This window comes from Alosa pseudoharengus, unplaced genomic scaffold (assembly GCF_046254945.1).
Source record: "Alosa pseudoharengus isolate Yale_2024_CS ecotype anadromous, Long Island Sound unplaced genomic scaffold, YU_APseudo_1.1 YU_APseudo_1.1_scf_5, whole genome shotgun sequence".
Classification (NCBI taxonomy): domain Eukaryota; kingdom Metazoa; phylum Chordata; class Actinopteri; order Clupeiformes; family Clupeidae; genus Alosa; species Alosa pseudoharengus.
The window spans coordinates 29951828-29978823 of record NW_027468837.1 but is presented as its reverse complement, the minus strand read 5'-3'; the positions used below and the strand labels follow the sequence as shown (position 1 = coordinate 29978823).

Below are 26996 nucleotides of genomic sequence, written 5' to 3'. Positions count from 1 at the left end.
AGTCAGAAGCCATGCCACTTGGGCCTTTAAATATTACTGATGTCTTGGACGATTTTCCCTTTAGGTGGTCAGTATCTGGTTTTACATACTTGGGAGTTAAGATTTCCCCAGATTTGAGGGAGTTGTGGAAACTTATTTTCCCAATTTGTGCTGCAGTCAAGAGAGATCTTGAGCGTTGGCATGATCTACCACTGTCGCTGTTTGGTCGAATCAGCCTCATTAAGATGAATGCCCTGCCCCGACTATTATATCCCTTGCAAATGCTACCTATATATCTAACAAAGAAGGTCAATAAAGACCTAGAAAGGGCAATCTCAACGTTTATTTGGCAGGGCAAGAGGCCTAGACAGAGATTTAAGCTGTTACAAGTACCTACTGATATGGGAATTAATTGGGCCTGCCATGCCCGGCATCTTTGGTTATGGCTTCATACATACATTAGGAATAAGACATGTGTTGACTCCTGGGCTTGTTTCCCGAATTGCCCATGGAGCCTGGTTACCTGTGATATAGCCAATATTAAACCTGAGATAAAACTTAATTCTATCATTTACAGTAGTGTCAGAGTGTGGCATGATATAATTAAGTCTTTAGGGAGGAAGAATGTCAAATCCTTACTGTCTCCCATTCATAACCCTGATTTCCCAGCGGGTATTGGGTCACCTGTGTTCTCTGTGTGGTGTGAGAAGGGGGTTCATCTATTCGCAGACCTGTTCAAGGATAATACCCTTATGTCTTTCCAGCAGATAAGAGAATTATATGATCTGTATCCACATGCAACAGATTTAGAGAGACTCAATACAAATTACTTCATAGGCTCCATATCACCCCTGTTTGCATTAAGTGTTATACACAAAGGGCGACCTATTATCACTGTTTCTGGGAATGCAAGCTCATCTCCAGATTCTCGTGTTGCTAGAATACTCAGTGAGACACTTGAGGTCGAGATAAAAAAAAATCCATGTGTTTTTCTTGTAGGTCTCCCCTCTAGACAATTTCAACTCTCAGCATCAAAATATACGCTTCTTGAAAAGCTCCTTTTAATTGCCCGAAAGTGCATTTTGCACAATTGGATTAAAGAGTCCCCACCAACTATTACTCAGTGGTACAAAGAGATTTGTAACTTTCTTCCACGTGAGCGTTTACAGGCTATTATTAAAGGAAGGGATGAGCGTTTCTTAAAAATCTGGTCCCCCTTTCTGGACCATTTGCCACAAGAATTGGGGCACCTCCTTAGAAGAGGTGAACTTATTGCCTAAGTATAAAGCCCACTTCTAAGGGTTGACATCATAACCACATAATCTAGGCTGATGGTGTAGCCTGATTTTACTTTATTTTATTTATTTTAATTTATCTATTACTCATTTTTCCTTTTTTTACTGTTATTCATTTTATTTACTCTATTTTCTTTTGTTTTACTGTTATTATACTGAATATTATTATAAGCACTATCATTGTCATTACCATTGTGTCATTATTAACACCTGTGTTGTATAGCTGTCTATAGTGGGAGGGGGGTGGGTGGTGTGTATGTCGTGTTGTGTGATGTGTTATGTTTTTAAAAATGAATAAAAAGAATTATAAAAAAAAAAGAACTGGGACATTGCTCCTCTAAATCTCTCTTTCATGCTTGACCTGATCAATCATTTTCCTACAAGTCCTCCCAATCATCCACAAAATATCCCAGGGGATACATACCCCCCTTAATAGCTCTGTTATATAACATGGATCAAAATACAAGCAGTATGCTAACCACTTCAAAGACCATGTCCAAAGGAACTCACCGTACAAGAGCTGACCCTATGACCTGCGAGCCCTCTTGCCCACAGATGTAGATCATAGTCCATAATTATAGAGGAAACCCTGCAGACAGAAAATGTCAGGGATTCATTATCAGTTGAGCTCACAATGACAATGACAATATGGCCCTATCTCATTATCTGTTGCAAATGACATGTCACAGCAGGCTACCCTCTCAATGACTTCAGAAATAGGAGTTGGTCATACATTTCTACCTTTTGAGAGTCACTAATGTTATTCTAGCACAAATGGATTAGCAAGATGAGCACCAATGTCACGGATTGACATAGGCCTATATGACGTACCGGTATATAATCTATCTGTATTGTGAGTCACACTGCGAGAATGCCCATCTTCATAGATTGGTCTATGTTAAAGCATAACTCTCGCCAAAATGAAACCTAAGGTATTTTTGTGAATGTAGCCTACCTAAGTCAAACTTTCGTTTAAAACCATGCGGCACTTAAGAAGTAGGCCTATTGTCACTTTTGGGTCAAATGGCCTTTTGAATGGGAGTGGTAGGGGCACTACTATTATCACATCGCTATTTTTAAAACACTAAGGTCTCGAGACAATGTGTTGAGAAGGCCTCGAGATAACGTGAAACTTTGCTCTAAGTATCACCAGGGTCTCTGTCTGAACTTGAGCATTGAGAACATTGTTTGTGTACACAGAGTTTACTAAAAAAGCAAGGTTTTGAACAACTCACTTCTTGACTGGCAAGATGGCGGCGAGCAGAAAAGCCAACTGCTAAAGTGAGTTGTTCAAAACCTTTTCTTTGGAGTACATATCGTTCCTTGCAAAAAAAATAACATGGTCCTCTATGTGCCCCAGCCACATTTACCAGTTGAGACCCTATGGTTGAGACACACTTGTTAAGACTAGAGAAGCATGGTGCGAGCAACAAGGTCACAGACACTCCCCCGAGTTCAAGTAGCTATGATAGACCAAGGCCTACATCGCTGTCATTTTAGACAGAGGTGCCGTCTAAGATTACTAAACACATACAAGGAGTGGAGAATGTTGAGAAGTCACAGCTGAAGAGAATAAGACATCCAACAAGCAAAGGAGTTGATAATCTTTTTCACACAAGGTAGTGATAATATGACCTTATCGTCAGAGTCTACGAGAAGTAATACTATACCGCATTGCTAGATATAGAGAACTTGGGTGAGAACAATTATCAGTGGTCAGTCATATTAACAGTTGCTTCAGTAATTTACAGAAGGATTCTCAAGACATCTCAATGTCCACTCCCAAGCAGTGATCAGATAGTAGTAGCCTATTATGTATGGTAGTTGTACTGTGTATGCATTCCTGGTTCAGTTTCCCCATTTGTCCTAAAGTCTATGTACCATGTGTCTAGCCATTAGCAGCCACTTAAGGTGAACACCAATGTTTGATGCGCAAAATCTCACAGCTGTAAATATTCACTTGCTTACACTGACTGTAGATGAGCTAAAGCTGTGGTCCCCAAACTTTGCATGCCACCCCCTAAGACAAATGAGAGAAAAAATGCCCTTTTTTCCCATCCTGGGGGTCATACAGCCTCAGATGTTGTATAGTTTTTCTTTAACATTTTGTCTCCATTTTCTACTTAATATAATCAGTCAAAATAACATATTTTGACATTATACACTTTTTATTTGATTTGATAAGAGTGCTTGGGCTAAGCACACTGAAAGAGAGCTGCGTCCTTCAGATTAGACATTAAACCGAGGTCCCAACTCACTGTGGTCATTAAAGATCCCATGGTGCTTATCACAGAGTAGGCCTTAGGGGTTCCCCGGGTGTCTTGGCTAAATTCCCAACCTGCCTCTCATTCTGGCCCCCTAGTCATCACCCAGTGTAATTGGCTCATTGACTCATTCCCTCACTCTCCACCTCAAGCTGGTGTGTGATAAGCCCTCCCAGGTGGGGGCTACACATTGATGGTGGTTAGTTAGGTTCCCCTTTCACTGTAAAGTGCCTTAGGTGCCTTGATAAAGCATAATATAAATACAAGTTGTTGTTGCTGTTGTTGTTTATTATTCTATTATTTGGATTGGTTCTTGTTTGGTGTATGTATGATGTATTAGTAATTAGGCTAGTTATGCCTTCTAACATTCCTAAATGGTAGGCCCTTCCCCGGCCTTACCATACCATATGTATATGCAACATAGGTCAAGTACAGGCTATTATGCTGAAAGAACACTGCAATGTTTCATTTGTTGGTTGAAGTTGGTTGTTAAGGCCTCTGATTCTGCTCCTCTCACCCTCAGCATGCACAGGCGTTGCCATAACAAATACAGCGTATGGTTGTCTGTCTGGACAGCCAGACATCTGAGAGTTATAAATCAGAGCCCTGGCTATGTTATAAATTACGGCTATGTTATAAATTATCTGAGTCTGCCATCTACTGGTCATTTTAATGAACGGTTTTCCTTTACATAAATTATCCTGACAGTAGAATGGGTCTTCCTTACAAAATTTGCTTTTTAAAACCTGACTTTTTCATCAGGCCAGTATTCAGTAAAAGGTCATACATTAATTATATGATGACAGTATTTTTTATGAAAACCTCACAAAAAAAGGAATGAATGAATGAATGAATCAATCAATCAATCAATCACCCAATTAAAATGTATTTTGCTAATGTAACATGTTTTTTGCAGAGGTGTTTTGCTTACTCTTGAGTCAAGGTTTATTCTTGGTCTCCCTCTGCATTTTGGTCTATCAGGTAACCTGAGAGAGAAAATATTAAATATAACTTCATTCACACCATTTACAAGATAACTCCAATACAGTGACCAGTACTGCTCTCCATCCCAGCTCTTCAGAAGCAAGCCCCTGTGACACCAATATGAGACATATAAGTGAACACTGACCAATAAAGTTAAATCTAATATAATGTAATAAATATAGGTTGAATGAATGAATGAATGAATGAACGAATAGCTGTCTTGACAATTTGAATGATTGAAAAATAGCTGTCTTGACAATATACATGTGATGAAAAATAGATATTTTTTCCTGCTAAAGAAGAGACAAAAGGCTTCAGTTGGTTGGACTAGTCAGGGTTTTGTTTTCATATCAGTGCTACAAGTGTTTTTATATCCCCAGGTAACAAACTTGTCACATTGGTGTTGACAGTAACTCATAAACAACTCACTTGTAAAGGGGTTGGCAAACATTCCTGACATATATTGTTCAGACACAGTTGTATATTCAAGTGAACATTGCTGTAAACCAAGTGTTTTCTATTAGTAAATCTGATGTACACTGAATGGGTCACAATTACAAAAACGCTGGGCAGTATGGACACCAATCAAATGCTGCAATGTGTTCTAGCAGTATGAAGGACACCTTTAGCTGTATTGAATATAATGTTTTGCTTAATTGCTAAATATCCTTACAATAAATGTGAGCTATAAGCTACGGGTTGCAATCATTGCACACATTGTGCTATTGAATCAAAGATTATACATAGGCAGAGAAAAATATTTCATCAGGAGCTACTTCCGGGAACCCAGATCACACGAGGGGAGGTCAAAATCCCCCTTTATGCAGACCAGAGGCGACTGTTCGACTGGAGCGACTGTTCCATTCAAGTCTATGGCCATAGCTCAGAATTTCTCCACATATGCTAAGATCTTGGTTCTATAGAGTTAGGAATGTGAATTTTGGGCACGTTTGTATGATCCTCAAACCTTTCTAATCATTTCAGACAGGACTCGATACCCATTTCAAGCCCATAGACATGAACTACAACGAACTGTCTTGCTCCGCCTATGTATAATATTTCATTGAATTAAAGGACATGGCTATATGAACCATAAACCACAGGTTGAAAGACATTTGAGATAACACCAGATTTGATCTATTTTTGAAAAGTTTTCATACATGCATCTGCTCTTACACCAGTTAAGACTTCAACTGCCTTTGTGCTAGCCTACATTTCTTTGGTAAAAGCATAATGGTAAAGAATGTTAATCAGAATAGTTGTAATATTGACATATCACTGATGGTAGTAATCTAAACAGCAGCACCACACGTAAAACACAAAATATAAAGACTGTCAAGTTAAAGTTAAAATTAGTTGAATAATAAAAGAAAATATGTTTTTTCTTACCTCCTCATAGTTGACAAATGCCCAGATAAGTGTGCAGACTATCAGCATCATGAATTTGTTGTGCGTCATCACAAGCACCATTTTGGCTTTGGTCTAGCTGCAGGAACCAACAAAAGGTACATCAAAACAACTATGCAATTGGAAAGAGCACACAAAAAGATGTTTGTAAAGCTGCTTAGACCCCATTTTCCAAGACAGAGATAACACACTGAAGTAACAGGTGCACACAGTCCTACAGTTGCTCACATACCTGATGCAAGCACAAGCTCCACAGCATCACTACTGGAAGGGGTGAGAATATGAGAGAACATGACCTGATTTTTGTGCAGTTGATAATACATTGCATTCCTATAACACTGGGGTGAGAAATGAAGTCCAGTAATGCAAGTGTCTCAAATGGCTTGAGCTTGGCTTTGCTACGAGAGAAGAAAATCACATTAAACAAAGACAATGGGAAACCCTTAAGCCGATAAGCAGAACAGAATCTTCTGTTAGAATGTTCAAAACTCCCATGCTGAAGGGAACAGTGTTTCTCAAACTTTTTCAGACCAAGGACCACTTAACCAATAAAAAAAAAAACTCACAGACCACCTAGCTAAAACAAAAAACCTTGCTTATTGTCTTTGCATCTTGCTTATTGTGGCAAAGGATTCATATGCTTTAAACTGGCGTAGCTTACATAGGCAGTGTTGCAGAACTGTTTGGATTTACATACAAGCTGGTTCAATATTGCAAACAACTCATCTATATTACATTTTACCACGCGGACCACTTGTGATAGATGCGGACCACCAGTGGTCCCCGGACCACACTTTGAGAAACACTGGATTAAATCATACAATCATTTAATTATGAGAGTGGACCTCAGATAACATCACCTCAGAACACTCAGTTCACATCACACAACTTTCCCAAGAACGTTATTCTTTATCTCTTTCAAAAGCACTGTTGACCCTGAATGTATGACCACATGGAAAACAAAAATTGCAATTGGTTGATCACATGAAAGCAAATACACACTATGGCACTTACGTGTTGTGATGGCCTCTGTGCTGCTCTTAACACTATTCAAACAGTAGCAGCTGCTTAAGAAAGCAATGATTAGAGTCATCGGTTTCCTACTGAAGTATAAAGCGCCCGGGTAGTAGAGCTACAGTACATTAACACAATAAACCTCTCCAGCTTGTTGACACTGAGATGGCCATGTGACTACAAACAACCAGGCTGCTATATTTGTATTTTTCCAAATAAGAATATTCGGTTGAGGAGGAGAGATCACATATCAAATTTGTATTGAACACACCAACCATTACCGACAGCACACCATAATATCGCAGATGTAACTGCTTCAGAATTTCTTAGCCCTCTTCCCTTGTGTGCCAGTGACAGATCACCTTTCCCAGGGATAAAGCCGCGGCCTGCGGAATCTTCCCATCTTATGGCATGATCCCTTGTGTGCTACATTCTACATTCTTGGCAAAATGGAGGAAGGAAGGTCAGACTAGTCTGGAAGTGTCCTGCTTTATTTTATAAGGTCAACATCCTGATTCAGATGCATCTATCAAGTGGAAAATGTTAATTTGATTTCATTTCATATTTGATTCAAGTAAAGTATTTATTTGTGTCAGCACTATTTAAATTGCTTGATGCCCACATACTGAGTGACACAGAAAGACCGGTGCTGCGAGTCTCTGTCCATTAGTGTTGAGCCGATGCAAAAATAGAGCCAAACAATAGCAGCTGCCAGGAGAGTCATCTTACAGCCCTCACTGACTGTAAAAGTGTTAACTCCCTTGTGTTTTAACTGTTGGAAATCCATTCCAAAAAAGCGTGACAATGAACACTATAAAGACATTTGAAGATGCCTTATGTAGAATGCTGAAAGGAGCCGGGTTGAGGTCAAAAGACAACTGGGCTCTATTTCTATGTCTGTGAGATATGGAGATAGATGAGCCTGTACTAAGGGCACAAACTACTCAAAGAGGATATCTCTACCAGCTCTATCACTGTAAGGATGGAGGGGAAAGAACAAAGCTTTATTCTTTATTCCAGTAAAATGTAAAACGTGTGGCCCTTTGCAACAGTAGATGGGTGACATTTCCCAGCTCTCTCACATCTAAATGAGGCATCTCCGTTGTGCCAGAGGGCATACAAACAGGCATTAGCCCCAAACAAATAGCAACTGACCTTGGGTCTCCACAAATCAGCAGCTTATTTACAGCTTTTTACCAGCAGCTTGGAGTAAAGCCCCACTGAAATATTCTTGACCATATCATCCACCTTACCTCATGTCTTCAACACTTAAATAGCTTTTTCACTAATTGGCTGGAAACATTTCAAAATGTTACCAAAGTATCATATATATATATATATATATATATATATATATGCAAAATATACAGAAGTACAGATTTCTTTAGTTTGACACAACCAACATAAAGATATTCAACAATGGCAAACGTTTATACTGCTATACAGCTACCGACAGCTATACAAACACTAAACTTCACAAACAGTACAATACATCTTTTGCATTTATGTCACTGTACACAACACATTTTGTCCACATATGTATGTATGTATGTGTGTATGTAGGTATGTATGTGTGTATGTATTTATACATTTGGACAACTGTGCTCCTATTGTCTGACTTTTAAAGCTATGTTTGATGAACCCTTGAACTATTGAACTGTTGAACTATTCCTTGAACTGTCCAAAAGTACCTTTGTAAGTATGCAGGCCTGCAGCGAGCTTGTATGAGATGCTGTACATGAGTTGTCATGAGATAAAAATAATACTGTTGAAGTTGTAGGATGAAACTTGGAGGAGACTCTTGAGCAGCCACAGAGAAAAGGCATGACCAAGTAGAGCGAAAGGGGGACTGCTGAGGAGGCGACATGGGCCGGTATAAAAGAGGCTTCCCCAGACCACTCTAGCAACTGAGGGGCACAGAGCAAAGGTGAGTGGCTTGAACTTCATCTTATTGTGTTGCACACTGTGTTGTGTTTTGGTTAGCTATGACAAAGCAATATACCAAGAACCAGTTAAATAACTAGTGTTGTTTGCCTCCTTATTGCCTGAAGTCAACATGTTTTTGTTATTTTGATTTAATGCATTTGAAGTTTAAACTCACTCTTGAAGCATTACTTCCTTTTAATTCAACTGCTTCGATGTAGCAATCACTAGTGGCGTCCAACAGGCTAAAAATGTATTTCTTACATTAGTGAGGATTTCTATACATAATGTGGAAAAAAACTTAATGTAACTTTGGTTTTATAATGTAAAATAAAAACATTTGGGTCATTTTTCTATGGCTCACCAGCACATATTGATGACAAGAAAGTATTATTGTATTATTTTACCCCTTGGTCATATGTTGTCCTGTTTTTTCTGTCCCTAAGGTCGTGTCATCACCTATTATAACAACAGACATTTTACTCTGGAAAGCAGGAAAAAGGTAAGCTGATTTTTTTTTTTTTGCTTGTAAAGTTCAGAACTCTTGACAAATTGACTCTATTTGTCAATACACTACCCTTCCCTGTTCTGTGCGAACACTGCCAGACATGATTAACAGGCAGATGGGTACTCTGATTGGCTGGATGTGCCCTTGTCCTGAATGGTTAAATCTCTGAGGACCATGCCATTCATTTAAGACACAAAGACTAGTGAGATAGTTGAGTTTGTCATCTCAGAATTGTCTAAAATTCTGGTCAGATATTACAATTGATTTCCAAATTCTTGACCCTATCATGAATGGTACAAATTGCATTGCCAACTAACACCCGGGGCTAGTGCGAAGTTACAGCCATTACTAAGTAATAGTGCATACTTATTTCGTGAAAAATATGTTTTGATAAAAGACAACATTGACTGGCACGTGGAAGTTCAAAGTTTCTCATAAGCAACACCTCAAAGAAAAAGGACCAATATTTCAGAAACTCAAGCTATTCACAAAGTATGGCAAATCCTGATGCATTACAGTTAAATCACTTACAACTTCTATCTGACAGTAAAGTGCCAACATGGGAGATGCAGAGATGGAGTGCTTTGGCCCGGCGGCCATCTACCTCCGCAAGAGAGAGAGGGAGCGCATTGAGGCCCAGAACGCACCGTTTGATGCCAAAACAGCCTTCTTTGTGACTGAAAAGGACGAGATGTACCTAAAAGGTGTTCTTGAGAAAAGAGAAGGCGGCAAAGCCACTGTTAAAACTCTCTGTGGGAAAGTGAGTAATCGTAGATAATAATCAGGGTTTGCACATTTGAGATGTCACCTCTAGCCTACAAGTTGTAACTTTGTGATTCATATTTTCATAGACTCTCACTGTCAAGGAGGATGAAATCTATCCCATGAATCCTCCAAAGTATGATAAAATTGAGGACATGGCCATGATGACCCACCTCAGTGAACCAACTGTGCTGTACAACCTCAAAGAGCGTTATGCAGCATGGATGATCTATGTAAGATTCACACTGAAGAACTTTCACACTGGTTCAATAATTGAAATTGAATGTGTTTAATGAAACTGCTTCTAATATAATAATTTGTTGTGTTTTTCTTTCATTCTCATTCAGACCTACTCTGGGCTGTTCTGCGTCACTGTGAACCCCTACAAGTGGCTCCCAGTGTACGATTCTGTGGTTGTAGCTGGGTACAGAGGAAAGAAGAGAGTTGAAGCTCCACCCCACATCTTCTCCATCTCTGATAACGCCTATCAGTTCATGCTTCAAGGTATAATATTTATATAAATATGACTTCATAAAATGGGAAATTTTAGAAAAATATGTTTCAATGTTTGCTATATATAAATAGTAAACATGTTTCTAGAGCATATTTCAGAAGTCCCTTTGTCATATAATGCACCAACTTCTGAGGTTTTGTCATAACACTCCTCTTTCTGTTGGATCTGAATGATCACTAAAAGAGATCTCTATTCTTTTCCAGATCGTGAAAATCAGTCTATCTTGATCACGTAAGAACTCTTCAACATTACCTAGCCTACTAACAGTGATACACATACACATAGTTTACCTTTCAGCTACAGGAACATATAATAACTATCCATCTTTTCCATCTGTTTATCCCCAGTGGAGAATCTGGTGCAGGGAAGACTGTCAACACCAAGCGTGTCATCCAGTACTTTGCAACAATTGCGGTGGCTGGAGGATCAAAGAAAGCTGAGGCCACCCCTGGCAAAATGCAGGTGAGGAAAGCTAAAAAAGGCGAAAAAGAAAAAAAGAGTTACATTATGATCTCATATCAGATGTATATTGACTTTTTGGGAAACAATAGCTTCACTAAATGACCTCACTTCTTCTCCAGGGGTCACTAGAGGATCAGATCATTGCAGCCAACCCTCTGCTGGAGGCCTATGGTAATGCCAAGACTGTGAGGAATGACAACTCCTCCCGTTTTGTAAGTATTTAGAAGAAAATCATATGAAATTACTTAATAGGGAATGATTTGTTCAATCTTAATAATTTTTCATTACAAATCTTTCAGGGTAAATTCATCAGAATTCATTTTGGCACAACTGGCAAACTGGCCTCTGCTGATATTGAGACATGTAAGTGGTCATCATCTACTATTAAAAAAGTAATTATTGAATGTAATTGTAGAAACCTAATAATATCTAATCATCAAAAATGGCATGTCACAGATCTGCTGGAGAAGTCAAGAGTGACATTCCAGCTGTCTGCTGAGAGGAGCTACCACATCTTCTACCAGCTCTGCACTGGACACAAGGCTGAGCTGATTGGTACGATATGAAGCAAATGACAACTACTATATATTTTTACAAATTATTTGTGTGTTACATGACTGGGATTTTGTATATTTTAGATGCCCTTCTTATCACCACCAACCCATATGATTTCCCAATGATCAGCCAAGGTGAAATCACTGTAAAGAGTATCGATGATGTGGAAGAACTCATAGCTACAGATGTAAGATATCTTAGGGTTTCCTGGCCAAATCCATACTTCACATCAATACATTAAGCAATGTAAAGGATCTCATGTTAAACACTTTGTCCCCCTAGACGGCTATTGATATCTTGGGTTTCACTGCTGAGGAGAAAATGGGCATCTACAAGCTGACTGGTGCTGTGATGCATCATGGGGCCCTTAAGTTCAAGCAGAAGCAGAGAGAAGAGCAGGCTGAGCCTGACGGCACTGAAAGTGAGGAAAATATAAATTCCACATGTGCTTAAAATGTAGTGCAGTCTGTTAAAGACAAATGAGGGCCAACAGTGTGTTAAATGCGTCTTGAAATTGACTTTTTTCAGTTGCTGATAAAATCGCTTACCTCTTGGGCCTGAACTCTGCTGACATGCTGAAGGCTCTGTGCTACCCCAGAGTGAAGGTCGGAAATGAGATGGTGACCAAGAGCCAGACTGTACCACAGGTTAGAAACATTCTAAAACATAAAGCTTGACCTATTCTGTAAGATGTTTTGCACAATTATGTATTCACAATCTTATTTCTACCTGACTAGGTCAACAATGCTGTCAGCGCTCTGTGTAAGTCAATCTATGAGAAGATGTTCTTGTGGATGGTCGTCCGTATCAATGAGATGTTGGACACCAAACAGCCAAGACAATTTTTCATTGGTGTGCTGGACATTGCTGGATTTGAGATCTTTGATGTGAGACCATATTCTTTGAAGTAACAAAGTTACTATATTTTATTTGAATTATAGTAGTTGGTGTAGTTTTATTAATCTCACTTTTACCTTCCACGTTTTACTTTGTTTCTTGTTATACAAACAAAAACAGTTTAACAGCTTGGAACAGCTGTGTATCAACTTCACCAATGAGAAACTGCAACAGTTCTTCAATCACCACATGTTTGTGCTGGAGCAAGAGGAATACAAGAAAGAAGGAATTGACTGGGAGTTCATTGACTTTGGTATGGACCTGGCTGCCTGCATTGAGCTTATTGAGAAGGTAGCGTACTCACAGATTCTTCTGGGCTCACCCAAACTAATATATATGTAAATGGTCTACAGACATCAGTCATAATATCTTAAAACTTGATCTTTTTAATAGCCAATGGGCATCTTCTCCATCCTTGAAGAGGAGTGCATGTTCCCCAAGGCCTCAGACACTACCTTCAAGAACAAGCTGTATGACCAGCATCTTGGCAAAACCAAGTGCTTTGAGAAACCCAAACCAGTAAAGGGCAAACCAGAGGCCCACTTCTCCCTGGTGCACTATGCTGGCACTGTGGACTACAACATCAATGGCTGGCTGGACAAGAACAAGGACCCACTGAACGACTCGGTTGTGCAGCTGTACCAGAAGTCTGCAGTGAAACTGTTATGTCTTCTGTATGCATCTCATGCTGGTGCTGAAGGTAGACATGATTTCGTTGATTATGATTTAAAGCATATGGTATATCATATCAGCAACTGTGACACTACAGATACACTGTTCACTGGTCAGAGTCCACAAGTCAAAACATGTGCTTCTTGTATTTGTTTGATCTTTTAGCTGATGGTGGTGGCAAGAAGGCAGGCAAGAAGAAGGGTGGTTCCTTCCAGACAGTGTCTGCTCTGTTCCGGGTGACTTATATATAAATGATCAAAAAAAAAATTTAAACAGCTTTTGACCAAAATATTATTGATGTATTTAGTTACTTGTTTTGCTTGTTCTAAATTGTTTATGCATAATCACAGGAGAACTTGGGCAAGCTGATGACCAACTTGAGGAGCACTCATCCTCACTTTGTGCGCTGCTTGATTCCCAATGAGTCAAAGACACCAGGTGAGAAATACATTGATATGATTACATGCATGTAAACTTCCTATCCTTCCAAGGCTCTCTTTCATTCAAAATATTTCCTTACCCTTGCAGGTTGAATTTACTAAACTGTTTTCAGAAGCAATCAGTGCGTCATCTCAACTTTGTTTGGTTTCCTCAAAGGTCTTATGCAGAACTTCCTGGTCATCCACCAGCTCAGGTGTAATGGTGTGCTGGAGGGTATCAGAATCTGCAGAAAGGGCTTCCCCAGCAGAATCCTTTATGCTGACTTCAAGCAGAGGTATCATCATAAGATATAAATCTCAATTCAAAACTAAAACAGCAGTTACTACAGCCTTTATTTTTGTTTGCGTTTTTATCTTACCTGTTTACCAAGCATGTTTTCTATTATGCTTTCATTATACGTGATTTAGATACAAAGTATTGAATGCGAGCGTCATCCCGGATGGTCAGTTCATTGATAACAAAAAGGCTTCAGAAAAGCTCTTGGGCTCCATTGATGTGGACCAAACTCAGTACAAGTTTGGACACACTAAGGTAAACATTAGGTCACTTTCAAGCCTCATCTTTGCTTTTTCATTCTCAATCTCTCTCCTGGTCCAGGTCTCTTGTTCTACCAGTATCACATTTATTAGAACATTTACCATGGTCATTTCATCATCTTGAGTTGTTGGAAAACAAGCATGACAGCATATTCTGTCCAATTCCAGGTGTTCTTCAAAGCTGGTTTGCTGGGTGTCCTTGAGGAGATGCGAGATGATAAATTGGCAACTCTGGTCACAATGACTCAGGCCCTTTGCCGTGGATATGTCATGAGAAAGGAGTTTGTTAAGATGATGGAAAGGAGGTAACAAGATATAAAATTAGTATGACTAAAATCAATGCAAAGAATAAAGACACTCAAGATGACTTCATGTGGTAATAATGTCAAATGCTTAAACTTGCTTAAACTTTATTCTTATAGAGAGGCTATCTATAGTATACAGTACAATATCCGCTCATTCATGAATGTGAAAACCTGGCCATGGATGAAGGTGTACTTCAAGATCAAGCCACTTCTGAAGAGTGCTGAAACTGAGAAAGAAATGGCAGCAATGAAAGAGAACTATGATAAAATGAAAGTGGACCTTGAAAAAGCCTTGTCCAAGAAGAAGGAACTTGAAGAGAAGATGGTCTCTCTACTGCAAGAAAAAAATGATCTGCAATTAGCGGTGGCAGCTGTGAGTTGATATTTCATAGCTTGTAGAAAAAAGGTAAAAAAATTTGAGATGAGGATTATGTTTTCAGTCATATATTTTTCTATATATTTCACTATAGGAATCTGAGGGCCTCTCAGATGCTGAGGAGAGATGTGAGGGTCTCATTAAGAGCAAAATCCAGCTGGAGGCCAAACTCAAAGAGACGACCGAGAGGCTAGAGGATGAGGAGGAGATCAACGCTGAGCTGACTGCCAAGAAGAGGAAACTGGAGGATGAATGCTCTGAGCTGAAGAAAGACATTGATGACTTGGAGCTCACTCTGGCTAAAGTGGAGAAAGAGAAACATGCCACAGAAAACAAGGTTGCGTTCATTTTTGTGCTTTACTCTTTCCATTCTATCAATAGAGCAGTATTATGTAGAACATTATACTAAAATCACATCCCCTTAGGTTAAAAACCTGACTGAGGAGATGGCCTCTCAAGATGAAGCCATTGCTAAATTATCCAAGGAGAAGAAAGCCCTCCAAGAGGCACACCAGCAGACTCTGGATGACCTTCAAGCAGAGGAAGACAAAGTCAACACTCTGACTAAATCAAAGACCAAGCTTGAACAACAAGTGGATGATGTAAGTATATCAAAGAAGAGCTTTTCTAAAGTATGACATTGACTATGATTATTGACTATATTTTCAAAACCTAGCTGGAAGGGTCATTGGAGCAAGAAAAGAAGCTTCGAATGGATCTTGAGAGAGCCAAGAGAAAGCTTGAGGGTGACCTGAAACTGGCCCAGGAATCCATAATGGATTTGGAGAATGACAAGCAGCAATCTGAAGAAAAGAACAAGAAGTAAGACACTATTTAAACCCCCAGTTAATAACTCTTAAAATATAAATTAGCATTAATGCAATTGAATACAAATAAATTCAAGATGTTTGATACATAACATCTCTGCGGAATTGTTCACACAGGAAAGACTTTGAAATTAGTCAACTTCTGGGGAAGGTTGAAGATGAACAATCACTGGGAGCTCAGCTTCAGAAGAAGATAAAGGAACTCCAGGTGCTTCATTAAATCTGAATGTGTTGTGCATTTAGCTAAATGTGCTAATTTATGAAACATTCAAAATTACGAAATCCTTTCTTTCAGGCTCGCATTGAGGAACTGGAGGAAGAGATTGAAGCTGAGCGTGCTGCTCGGGCTAAAGTTGAGAAGCAGAGAGCTGATCTCTCCAGGGAACTTGAGGAGATCAGTGAGAGGCTTGAGGAGGCTGGTGGGGCCACTTCTGCTCAGATTGAGATGAACAAGAAGCGGGAGGCAGAGTTCCAGAAGCTGCGTCGTGATCTTGAAGAGTCCACCCTGCAGCATGAAGCTACTGCTGCCGCTCTCCGCAAGAAGCAGGCCGACACTGTGGCTGAACTGGGTGAGCAGATCGACAATCTTCAGCGTGTCAAACAAAAGTTGGAGAAGGAGAAGAGTGAATACAAAATGGAGATTGATGACCTCTCCAGTAACATGGAGGCTGTTGCCAAGTCCAAGGTAAATGTTTTTGTAAAGATTTAAAAATGTAAAGTTGAAAAGATTCAGTCATCATGACAACGGCAATCTGGAATGGAAGTTGACAAAATTACTTTCTGTGACAGGCAAACCTTGAGAAGATGTGCAGAACTTTGGAGGACCAACTCAGTGAAATCAAAACTAAGAATGATGAAAATGTCCGTCACTTAAATGACTTCAGTGTACAAAAAGCCAGACTTCAAACCGAAAATGGTATGTTATGCAAATGTAAAAAGGAAATATGAAGGGGCTTTCTTGGTTCTGTTTGATGTGCAGAATTAGAGTATTCTCTAAGAAACACAGGCTCCCTTTCAATGCAGTAATGATATTCCCCAAACAATGACGTTTCCAAGGAAGGGCATTCAGCTCAAAACGTCACAGTTTGGAAAACTCTTTAAAACTGCACTGAAAGGGTCCTACAATGCTCAGACTACTACTTGTCATGTTGCACTGCCCTGGGTCCAGTACAAATCTCTGTATTTTCTATTATCACATTTCTTTCAACAACACAATAAAATAGGTGAGATGGGCCGCCAGCTCGAGGAAAGAGAGTCCCTTGTCACTCAACTGACCAGAAGCAAGCAAGCTTACACTCAGCAGATTGAGGAGCTGAAAAGGCAAATGGAGGAGGAAGTCAAGGCAAGTTCAGCTAATTGTTAAATATGTATGTTGTATGTATGTATATGTATATCCTTAAAATGATCTTTGCTAGATTAATATTTTTGAAACATTTTCTAAAGGCCAAGAACGCCCTGGCTCATGCTGTCCAATCAGCTCGCCATGACTGTGACATGCTCAGAGAGCAGTTTGAGGAGGAGCAGGAGGCCAAGGCTGAGCTTCAGCGTGGAATGTCCAAGGCCAACTGTGAGGTGGCTCAGTGGAGATCTAAATATGAAACTGATGCCATCCAACGCACTGAGGAGCTGGAGGAAGCCAAGTATGATGATGTGGTTTAATAAAATACTATCAGGTTATTTTAGAAATTGTTATAACATATTAACAGTTGATGTGTCTAAATTGTTTCCAGGAAAAAACTTGCCCAGCGTCTCCAAGATGCTGAAGAAACCATAGAGGCTGTGAACGCCAAGTGTGCCTCTCTGGAGAAGACCAAGCAGAGACTCCAGGGTGAAGTGGAGGACCTCATGATTGATGTAGAGAGAGCTAACGCACTGGCTGCCAACCTTGACAAGAAACAGAGAAACTTTGACAAAGTACAAACACCATATGAGAATTGGATATTACATGATTTTATTGCCATAATTTTCCATTGATATATATGCATGAATCTATTTGTAATGAAAATTAACATGGTCTTTATACACATTTAGGTTCTGGCAGAATGGAAGCAGAAGTATGAGGAGGGCCAGGCTGAGCTGGAAGGTGCTCAGAAAGAGGCTCGCTCTCTCAGCACTGAGCTCTTCAAGATGAAGAACTCCTATGAAGAGGCTCTGGATCACCTGGAGACCCTGAAGAGGGAGAACAAGAACCTGCAACGTAAGCATCTTTCAGCATACACAATCTATATGAATGAGACATTGAAGTTACCAAGTACTCCCATATTGAATCTTTCTGATTTTCACCACAGAGGAAATATCAGACTTGACTGAGCAACTGGGTGAGACAGGAAAAACCATCCATGAACTGGAAAAGTCCAAGAAGTCAGTAGAAGCAGAAAAATGTGAAATCCACACTGCACTTGAAGAGGCAGAGGTGAGAACATTGTGATCCGAGGACAAAAAGATGTTTGAAAGATGAAAATAAGTTGATGGTGACTAGCTCTATTAACTTTTTTTTTCTGAATTTCAAAACCTCAGGCTACTCTTGAGCATGAAGAGTCCAAGATTCTTCGAGTTCAGCTTGAACTCACCCAAGTCAAGAGTGAGATTGACAGGAAGCTGGCTGAGAAGGATGAGGAGATTGAGCAGATCAAGAGGAACAGCCAGAGGGTGATTGACTCCATGCAGAGCACTCTAGACTCTGAGGTCAGGAGCAGGAATGATGCCCTGAGAATCAAGAAGAAGATGGAGGGAGACCTCAATGAGATGGAGATTCAGCTCAGCCATGCCAATCGCCAGGCAGCTGAAGCTCAGAAACAGCTCAGGAATGTACAGGGACAACTTAAGGTAAATCATTTATTATCCACATTTCTTCTTTTCAGTTCTTTAATTGCAATAAAAAATAACACTAATTGCAATATCAGGATGCTCAACTGCACCTTGATGAAGCTCTCAGAGGACAAGAAGATATGAGAGAGCAGGTTGCCATGGTGGAGCGCAGGAACACCCTAATGCTGGCTGAGATTGAGGAGCTGAGAGCTGCTTTAGAGCAGACAGAGAGAAGCCGCAAAGTGGCTGAGCAGGAGCTGGTGGATGCCAGTGAGCGTGTAACGCTGCTCCACTCCCAGGTGAGAGCATCCGACCACACTTTTTATCAAATAACTATATGTATTTTAGTCATACAATATTATTTATTGAATGTAATTCATGTAATTCAATATTTATCAACAAAATAACCAATGCTTATTTTTATACAAACAGAACACTAGTCTTATCAATACCAAGAAAAAGCTGGAGGCTGATCTAGTTCAAATCCAAGGTGAGGTAGAAGACACGGTCCAAGAAGCCAGGAATGCAGAGGAAAAGGCCAAGAAAGCCATAACGGATGTGAGTCCATTTTACTTAATTCTTCCAAAGTCATGACTGAATGTGCCTTATTAGTTCGTTTTGCCATTTTCACAAAACTTGGCAAAGGAAAACAATGACCTAGATGTAAAAACAATTCAGGCTGCCATGATGGCTGAGGAACTGAAGAAGGAGCAGGACACCAGTTCTCACCTGGAGAGGATGAAGAAGAACCTGGAGGTCACTGTCAAGGACCTGCAGCACCGTCTGGATGAGGCTGAGAACCTGGCCATGAAGGGTGGCAAGAAACAACTCCAGAAACTGGAGTCTAGGGTACAACATCCCAAACATACACATTGGCCCATGATTGATTGATTGGTGTCTGATGTGTAATACCAAAATGAATCATACTATCTCTTTTCAAGGTGCGTGAACTGGAAAGTGAGGTTGAGGCTGAACAGAGACGTGGAGCTGATGCTATTAAAGGTGTCCGCAAATATGAGAGGAGAGTGAAGGAGCTCACATATCAGGTTCGGTGTACTTCTGAGCAAACATCTTTAATAAATTAATTTGTAATATTTTTAAGGTTATGTATAATTACACAGCAATAAACCTCTTTCTACAGACTGAAGAAGACAAGAAGAATGTAACCAGGCTTCAGGATCTGGTAGATAAGCTACAGCTGAAAGTAAAGGCCTACAAGAGACAGGCTGAGGAGGCTGTGAGTATATTTCAGATAAACATTCAATGACACTAATTACCACCAAATTATTTCACATATTAATACAATCACCAATAATGTTGCTTTTGTAAATACAGTCACATATCAATCAAATACTTTGAACGTTTTTACCAAAAACATTCTTTTGCAACTTTTCTATTTCCTGTTCCTACAGGAAGAACAAGCCAACACTCACCTGTCCAGACACAGGAAGGTGCAGCATGAGCTTGAGGAGGCTCAGGAACGTGCTGACATCGCTGAGTCCCAGGTCAACAAGCTGAGGGTCAAGAGTCGTGAACTTGGCAAGGTAAGATACAAAGAGTTTTCTGTTAGTTTAGTCATTCCATTTACATATAAATGGATTTTAAAAGCAAGCATTTTCTTCACCTTGTGTTAACATTTTGTATTTCTTCTCCTCACTTCCTCCACAGGGCAAGGAGGCTGAAGAGTGAAGACTGAAATTAGCTATTAATGTCACACCTGAACAAGTACCCATAAAATATGATTCACTTGTAAATGGCTTTGATCAATAAAATAGTTAGAAATGTCAGTAAATGTTGTGTTTGATTGTTATTTATCTGTCCAATAAGCAAACTACAAAGCACTACATGGATACTGATAAGCTCCTTTTATCAGACAAATTGTCCACAGAATGACAAAAGCATGAAGCCTCCAGAGGTTGTTCTTAATGACATAAGCTTTGATTTAAGATGTGGAGGTATTCTCAGTTTGACCTCTGAGGTCAGCTAGAGGTCATTGTGATATCTCTGTGATGAAATTTCCATGCACAAAATTAAAAGGGTGTGTATCTTTGGATCTTAATGTGATACAAATGTAAACTTCTAGGCAAGTTCTAGGCATGGGAAACTTATTTATAACCTTTACTGTACCATACCTAGATTTTGGCATGGTTTTATTTCAGTTAGCCTAATAGCTGGCTTGATTTGCATTGAGAGATGATCTTATGGAAAGTACCCCATGCCAATCGTGAGATATGGTGAAGGGTATGTGATGGTGTGGGGCTATTTGAATTCCAAAGGCCAAGGGAACTTTATCAGGATGCATAGTATCCTGGATCCATGAAATAACTGGCCTTTAAAAATAAAAATCTGCCTGCCTCTAAGGGAATTTAACATAGGGGTGTGAATACTTATGACCTCTGTATTTTATGTATTTTAAGGAAGAACATTTATTTATATATGATACATTATTCATTCACAAAGAAAATTGGTGTCATTAAAGGTTGAACATTTCCTCATTTTCCTCATTATTTTTACTTAAGGCATTAAAGGTTGGGTTACACTTTACTTGACAGTATCGACATAAGAGTGACATGACACTGTCATGAACGTGTCATTAACAAGTCATAAACGTTTATGACATAACGCTTCTGTTATTAAGTGACATTCGGTTTTTGTCATAACAAGTTAGGGTTAGAATTAGGGTTAGGTTTAGGGTTAGGGTTAGGGTGAGAGTTAGGGTTAGTGTTAGGATAAGGATTTGAGGTTAGGGTTAGGGTTCATGTGTCATGACAGTGTCATGTGTTCATGACAGTGTCATGTTACTCTTATGTCGATACTGTCAAGTAAAGTGTTACCAAAGGTTGTGTCAGCGATGGCGGGGTAACGCCACTTCTGTTGATGTTCAAACATAACAGAGCGCTAGCCCGCTACTCCCTCCCCACAATTGAAACTCTCCTAAACGCGCATCTCGTACGTTATTGGTCTGAACACTTTATTTTGCCTTTGAGTGGTTGGCAACACTTGTTGGTAGCAATTTTTTTTGTGTACAGATCTAAAGGCTGCCTACAGAGACACGTTTTTTGACGGCCTGCTTATGGGGTAAGCAGCTAGCGGATCGTTAGGAAAGATTAGATGAATGTGATCATTTCTTGTACAGCAGGAAAATGTGTGTGGAATATGTTGGACCAGAAAAACGTCATACAGAAAAAAATCTCAGCACTACGCCCTTTTTAGAGGACAAGAATCACACCATTGGTTACAATGTATTAAGGCAGCAGTCACACTATACCTAGTTTTAAATTCACAGAAGATTAATGTCTTTACACACACAACGGTTCGGAAAAAATACAGTATGTATATGTAACTGCACTCACGCTGAAACTATGTACATAACCAACCTAATTCGCTTCCAATTCCCCAGGGTTGAGGACAAATTTGGCTCGTAGCTAACACTTAGCGTTAGCACCAATGTAAAATCGTTAGCTTTTTAACTAGCAATGTGGATCTTCGGTATAACATAGCCAATTGTTGTAGGAAATATGTTTGTATTTCAACAGTTAGCATTAAAGGGAATTCCCGGCCATTTTTCACATAGGTCTCCGTTTCTTGAGGGCACTGAGTACTGTCGGTATGAGGAGAAAAAAATGAGATCAATCTGTTTTACCTAGGTCGAATGGATGCAGCAAGCAGCTAAACCAACCAGGCAGCTACAGCGCTACACTCTGGGGGCATAATAATGGGTGCTCATGAACATGCCCCCAGAGTGTAGTACCAGAATTCCCCTTTAAGGTGTGACTTAAGTGTAGCCGACCTAGCTTTTTCTCTCTTTACGTGCAATGCACCACCATTGTTCTTTTTATTCAATCGAAGCTGTCTGCTTTCCCCTACAAGTGGGCAGGGACGTGTAACAATTCAAAGTTCCAGGATGTGCCGGTCTAACGTATAAACAATGATAGCAATTTATATCATTATTAACATTAGTCTTTAGACAGTGTTGTGTGAGTGCCACCAGTGGACAGCATTGCACATGCTCCATCTTTATCTTAAATGGTCCCTGGTTACTGTCACCGCGTCGTCTTTGGTGTGAGATGCCGCAGTAGTCAGGGCAATAGTTCCCTTTTGCCGCAACTTTGACCTATTACTCAGTGGGACTTGTTTTTTTCTTAGAGAGATACTTGAACAAAGGAAAGTCCCTCAAATTTTATCTTTAACGTCTGTTTCTGGGATCTGTTAGTGTTGTTGTGTGCCCTGTCGGGGCTTCCCTTTGAGCCCTTGCAGTCTGTGGACAGTGAAACATTTGAATGCCGTGCCGTTTTTTGGAAGCTTTGGCCCAGAGTGCCAGCAATCGAAATCATTGTTGACGATTTTTGTAGACCCACAGCGTATTCTATGTTATAGCTATGGACACATACTATGGCTCGTTTGAAAGGTGAGACTTTAAGCTCTCAGTGGGTTTTCTAGAAATGGAGATATAGCATCTTTTATGAAATATGCGCTGTTTGAGCCTGTCACTCTTCTGACACTTACATTTCTGGGTCAAAGGACTTATAAATATAAATATAGTTTTTATATTCACAAAACCACCTTTCTACTGCTGTTGGGCCCCATAATTCCTCGTCCTCTTGGTCGGTAACGTCTGTGTCGCTATCACCGACATATTCGGCATATGCAAACAGCCTATGGTCTATTTTTAGATAAAAAAAAGACTTTGTGCAGTCAGTGCATTATATCACTATTATTCCGGTTGCCACCATCTTGTGAGAAGGACGTATGCACGAGTTGATTACCAGTGTTGTGCCAGTTCACAGCTTTTCTGAACTAGTTCAAGTTCAGTTTATACATGCTCAAAGTGAACAGTTCACGTTCAAAGTTCACAATTTTAATTCTGAACTAGTTCAAAGTTCAGTTCATTTTACTTTTTTGGTGAGATATTCAAATAAATACTTTTTCTCACACTACGAGCTAGAAATCACTAGGCCTATACGTTCTTTGAAGCTGCTCATTGTAGACATTTGCTCATGACACTGCAATTGTGGGTTTCTTACCAGGTGATGAAATGAAACTTGCAGCAGTACAGACAAGGTAGACCAGTCTCAGTGCCATCACTTCCACTAGCCATTTTTTTTAAATTGCAGCGCTTTCTCACTCTCTCTCTCGCTCCTCCAGCCCTCCGCGCTCTCGTCGTTGCCTGCTATGCGGCGTTGCTATGCCTACCCCGCTCTGCTGCAATTCATCACGGGTAACGTTGTGCGGAAGCCCGTATGCTATTCAACTATTCTCAGCCGGACACTACGTTGCCCGCAATGCATTGCGCACACAATGTCAAAACCATTTCTGTCTGGTGATACATGATTTAAGCGGCACCAGCGAGAATTCAGGAGGGAGGAACTTTCTCTCGTTGCGTTTCAAAAGAGAAAACAGATGTCACTAAGTTTTCAATGGAAAACAAATTCCAACGTTCATTTACAGTGATGTCTGCCGTTCATGGCACATAATGTGAACTAATTCACGTTCAAGTTCTTTATTAAAAAATGTGTTGCGTTCAGTTCAACGTTATATGACCGCCGCTCAGTCCTGTACATCCGTTCCGCGAAAATAAATCACACTTCAATTTGTCTCCATATTTTACTCCATCCCCCACTCTTGAAACTTTTGTGTATGCTTGTTTGGCATGCCTGAGTGTGTGTGCGGCTGCACAGAAAGAAGCCTACTGGTGCTGAAAAGGTGAATAGATTATAGAATAGCCAAAGAAGATGTAGCATTGTTATAAAACCTTTAAAATATCTAAACAATCACAAGTAGGGCAGTTCATCACAGTTCATCCATTGCAACTGGATTGATGAAAGGTCACTTACACCTGTAGGCTAGGCCTACATTGTAAAAGCAAAAGGTATCTGCATAATGTTATTTATTTATTTGTTTGTTTGTTTGTTTGTTTATTTATGAACAAAAACATCTCTGTCAGTTCCATGCCGTTTTCAACAGCTATCAAAAACAAAGGTCATTTTTGGATGGATGGATTTTTTGTGAATGTTTCTTCTTCTACATAAGATTTTAGTCATCTTTAGTTCATGTAATACTTTATTGTCAATGCACAAATTAAGTAACAGTAGTCTGAAACGTTATTGTTAATGCACAAATTAAGTAACAGTAGTCTGAAACGAAATGCTGTTTTACATCTAACCAGTGGTGCAAATAACTGACATGTCCAAATGGGCCTTGATTAAATGCGTCGCTAGACTGTTCATACACATTTTAACGGGCCAAAGTTGAAGAGCTGTTGTCCGTTATTGTTCGTGCAAATATGATTCATGTTCCCTTGCATTGTGTAACTGAGGTCCATAGTCTGTCTTTCACCAGACCAAGCTCAATCTTTTAAGAAATCAAAAAATAAATAGCGGGCAGATCAGACTGGGTTCACCCAGCCTAGTTCATAGGCACCCGATATTGTTTAATTTTCCGATTGAGATATCCACGCTCTGGCTATTCTAAATGCAAAAATGCATCAGGGAGTTATGACAAAACTGTAACCGTTCTATACAGTCTATGACTGTAACTAACAAACTAGATCCTAATAGAAAGCTGTTAGCTTCCCTAAGCTACAGGTAGGCTTAAGGTAGGACTATTTACAACATAAATTGTCAATAGGCTATGCTGGCGACACAAATAAAATCTCCTTTGGAAACCAATGGCTTATGCCTTACAGTATCAAGCGGACTTAAACTGCCATACCGTGGCGAAAAGTTGTAATAAAATTCACGCAGCTCCATGAGTCAAGGAAAGCGCGAATGAAGTAGCCACTTCTAAATGGGACCCACTAAACATTATGATGCTCCGGACCTTTGCTTGAGGAAATTTTCCGTAACTGGACCTCGCTGAAGATTAATTGAATATCCCTGCACTACACAGTAGCTTAAGGCGTGTTGCTAAAGCAGCCATAATGAAATGAAGGTGTCATTGTTTGGATACTTCACACACACGGGCTTTTTAATTTCACAGACTACAACTACCAAGCTGGAATCAAAGCACATCGATTCCCCTCTCACACCCTGCACGCACTTAAAACAAAATAAACAGGCGTCTCAGTCTCACGCATGTATAGGCAAAACTGTATCAGACCGGTGTAACGTTGGTAAATCTTTCATTGCACAGAATGATTTTTGTAGCACGTGCAACAAATGACAGTCGAAAGATACAATTACAGTGCTGCTATCAATTTGCTTGGTATAACCGCATTTATAGTTTTCTACAAATGCAATCAATCAAATTGGCCTCCATCACTCAACCAACGCTAACGGTAACACTAGGTCCTTATTGATATTATAAGATTAACGTAGGCCTACCTGCAGTAAAAACCAAGCATGTCCGATAAACATCCTCAGATTTATTTCAGCTTCAAGAAGAAATGGGAATATCATTTCATGTGAACATCATCCTATCCTTATTAGACGTTCTCTGCTGTAAACTAGTCCTTGTAGGAAGCGTCCATTGTTCCAACCCACTTTTAACTTCCAACAAAATTACGTCTCACTACAACGATGCGCCATCTAGTGGACAAACGACAACTTATCGCCAATACTGGAAATGCAGCCATGATGATGAATATTTATTTTGGCTTTCTTTTAATGCTACTAAATTTGTAATTATGTATTGGCCGTTCAAATACCGATAGTATGTGGGTGCCTGTGTGTGTGTGCATGTGTATATGTGTGCACCGCCATCTACAGGCCAATGAGTGTACAGTCACTAAATGTAGACCAAACCTAATTTTTTTTACACATAAACACACTTCGAACAAACAAAAAGCGCCTCAGTCTCACGGAATAGCCATAGGCAAAACTGTATCTGACCGGTGTAATGTTGGTACTAAATCATCCATCGCAAAGAATGATTTTTGTAGCACGTGCAACAAATATGTGTAGGTACAGCCCTGCCCTGAATACATCTCAACGTGCGCTCTAAAACATTTGGTTTAAATGGAGATGTAGATCATCACGGGATCATAGACAGGTTATCTTTCAGGTAGCCTATATATTTTCCATTAAAAAACCATCACGTAGCGAACGTGTTGTGGCTAACTCACTTAGCTCCTGTTAGTAGCCTAGGTTATGGTCATAAGCAAATGAGATGACAGTCGAAAGATACAATTAGTGCTGTTATCGATTTGCTTGGTAGCCTATAAACGCATTTATGGTTTTCTACAAATACATCAATAATCAAATTGGCCTCCATCACTCAACCATGCTAACGGTAACATTATTTTACCTACGTTCTGCTATTGATAGGATTAACGTAGCCTGCCTACCTGCAGTAAAAAACAAGCATGTCCGATAAACATTCTCAGATTTATTTCGGCTTCAAGAGGAAATGGGAATTACATGTCATGCAGAAATAATCCTACCCTTAGACGTTCTCTGCGGTAAACTACTGTAGCCTACAGTCTTGTCCTTGTAGGAAGCATAGTGTCTTTCCCACCCACTTTAGATTA

General features: G+C 39.8%; 1 protein-coding gene and 1 long non-coding RNA gene across 3 annotated transcripts; one reads left to right on the top strand and one right to left on the bottom strand.

The window, feature by feature from the left end:
• Positions 1-1802: 1802 nt before the first annotated feature.
• LOC143104601 (uncharacterized) lies at positions 1803-6245 on the bottom strand. 2 transcript variants are annotated; one of them, XR_012983100.1, is made up of 4 exons: positions 6162-6245; positions 5912-6008; positions 4470-4524; positions 1803-1863 (listed from the first exon to the last, which is right to left on the bottom strand). It is a non-coding gene; the product is annotated as an uncharacterized LOC143104601 (long non-coding RNA). The 2 variants fall into 2 exon arrangements; XR_012983099.1 differs by lacking the exon at positions 1803-1863 and having other exon boundaries at positions 4435-4524.
• Positions 6246-8797: 2552 nt separating this feature from the next.
• On the top strand, positions 8798-20281 carry LOC143104671 (myosin heavy chain, fast skeletal muscle-like). Its single transcript, XM_076268842.1, has 41 exons — positions 8798-8870; positions 9313-9368; positions 9922-10134; positions 10226-10369; positions 10484-10640; positions 10854-10881; positions 10998-11112; positions 11232-11324; positions 11412-11475; positions 11569-11667; positions 11751-11854; positions 11950-12088; positions 12196-12314; positions 12405-12554; positions 12685-12855; positions 12958-13264; positions 13402-13472; positions 13587-13674; positions 13834-13951; positions 14085-14208; positions 14382-14518; positions 14636-14891; positions 14989-15231; positions 15320-15496; positions 15571-15716; positions 15839-15929; positions 16017-16406; positions 16511-16637; positions 16945-17063; positions 17165-17361; positions 17452-17635; positions 17753-17918; positions 18010-18134; positions 18239-18547; positions 18625-18828; positions 18962-19087; positions 19208-19378; positions 19471-19575; positions 19671-19766; positions 19942-20073; positions 20198-20281. Exons 3-41 carry the CDS (start codon positions 9934-9936, stop codon positions 20216-20218), a joined length of 5814 nt encoding a protein of 1937 aa, XP_076124957.1. The 5' UTR covers positions 8798-8870; positions 9313-9368; positions 9922-9933; the 3' UTR covers positions 20219-20281.
• Positions 20282-26996: the final 6715 nt, after the last annotated feature.

Coding starts and splice junctions, on each gene's coding strand:
- LOC143104671 (XM_076268842.1), top strand. CDS start 9,934: ATGGGAGATGCAGAGATGGAGTGCTTTGGCCCGGCGGCCATCTACCTC. Junction 12,856..12,957: donor GCATTGAGCTTATTGAGAAG/GTAGCGTACTCA, acceptor TCTTTTTAATAG/CCAATGGGCATCTTCTCCAT. Junction 13,952..14,084: donor TATGCTGACTTCAAGCAGAG/GTATCATCATAA, acceptor TACGTGATTTAG/ATACAAAGTATTGAATGCGA.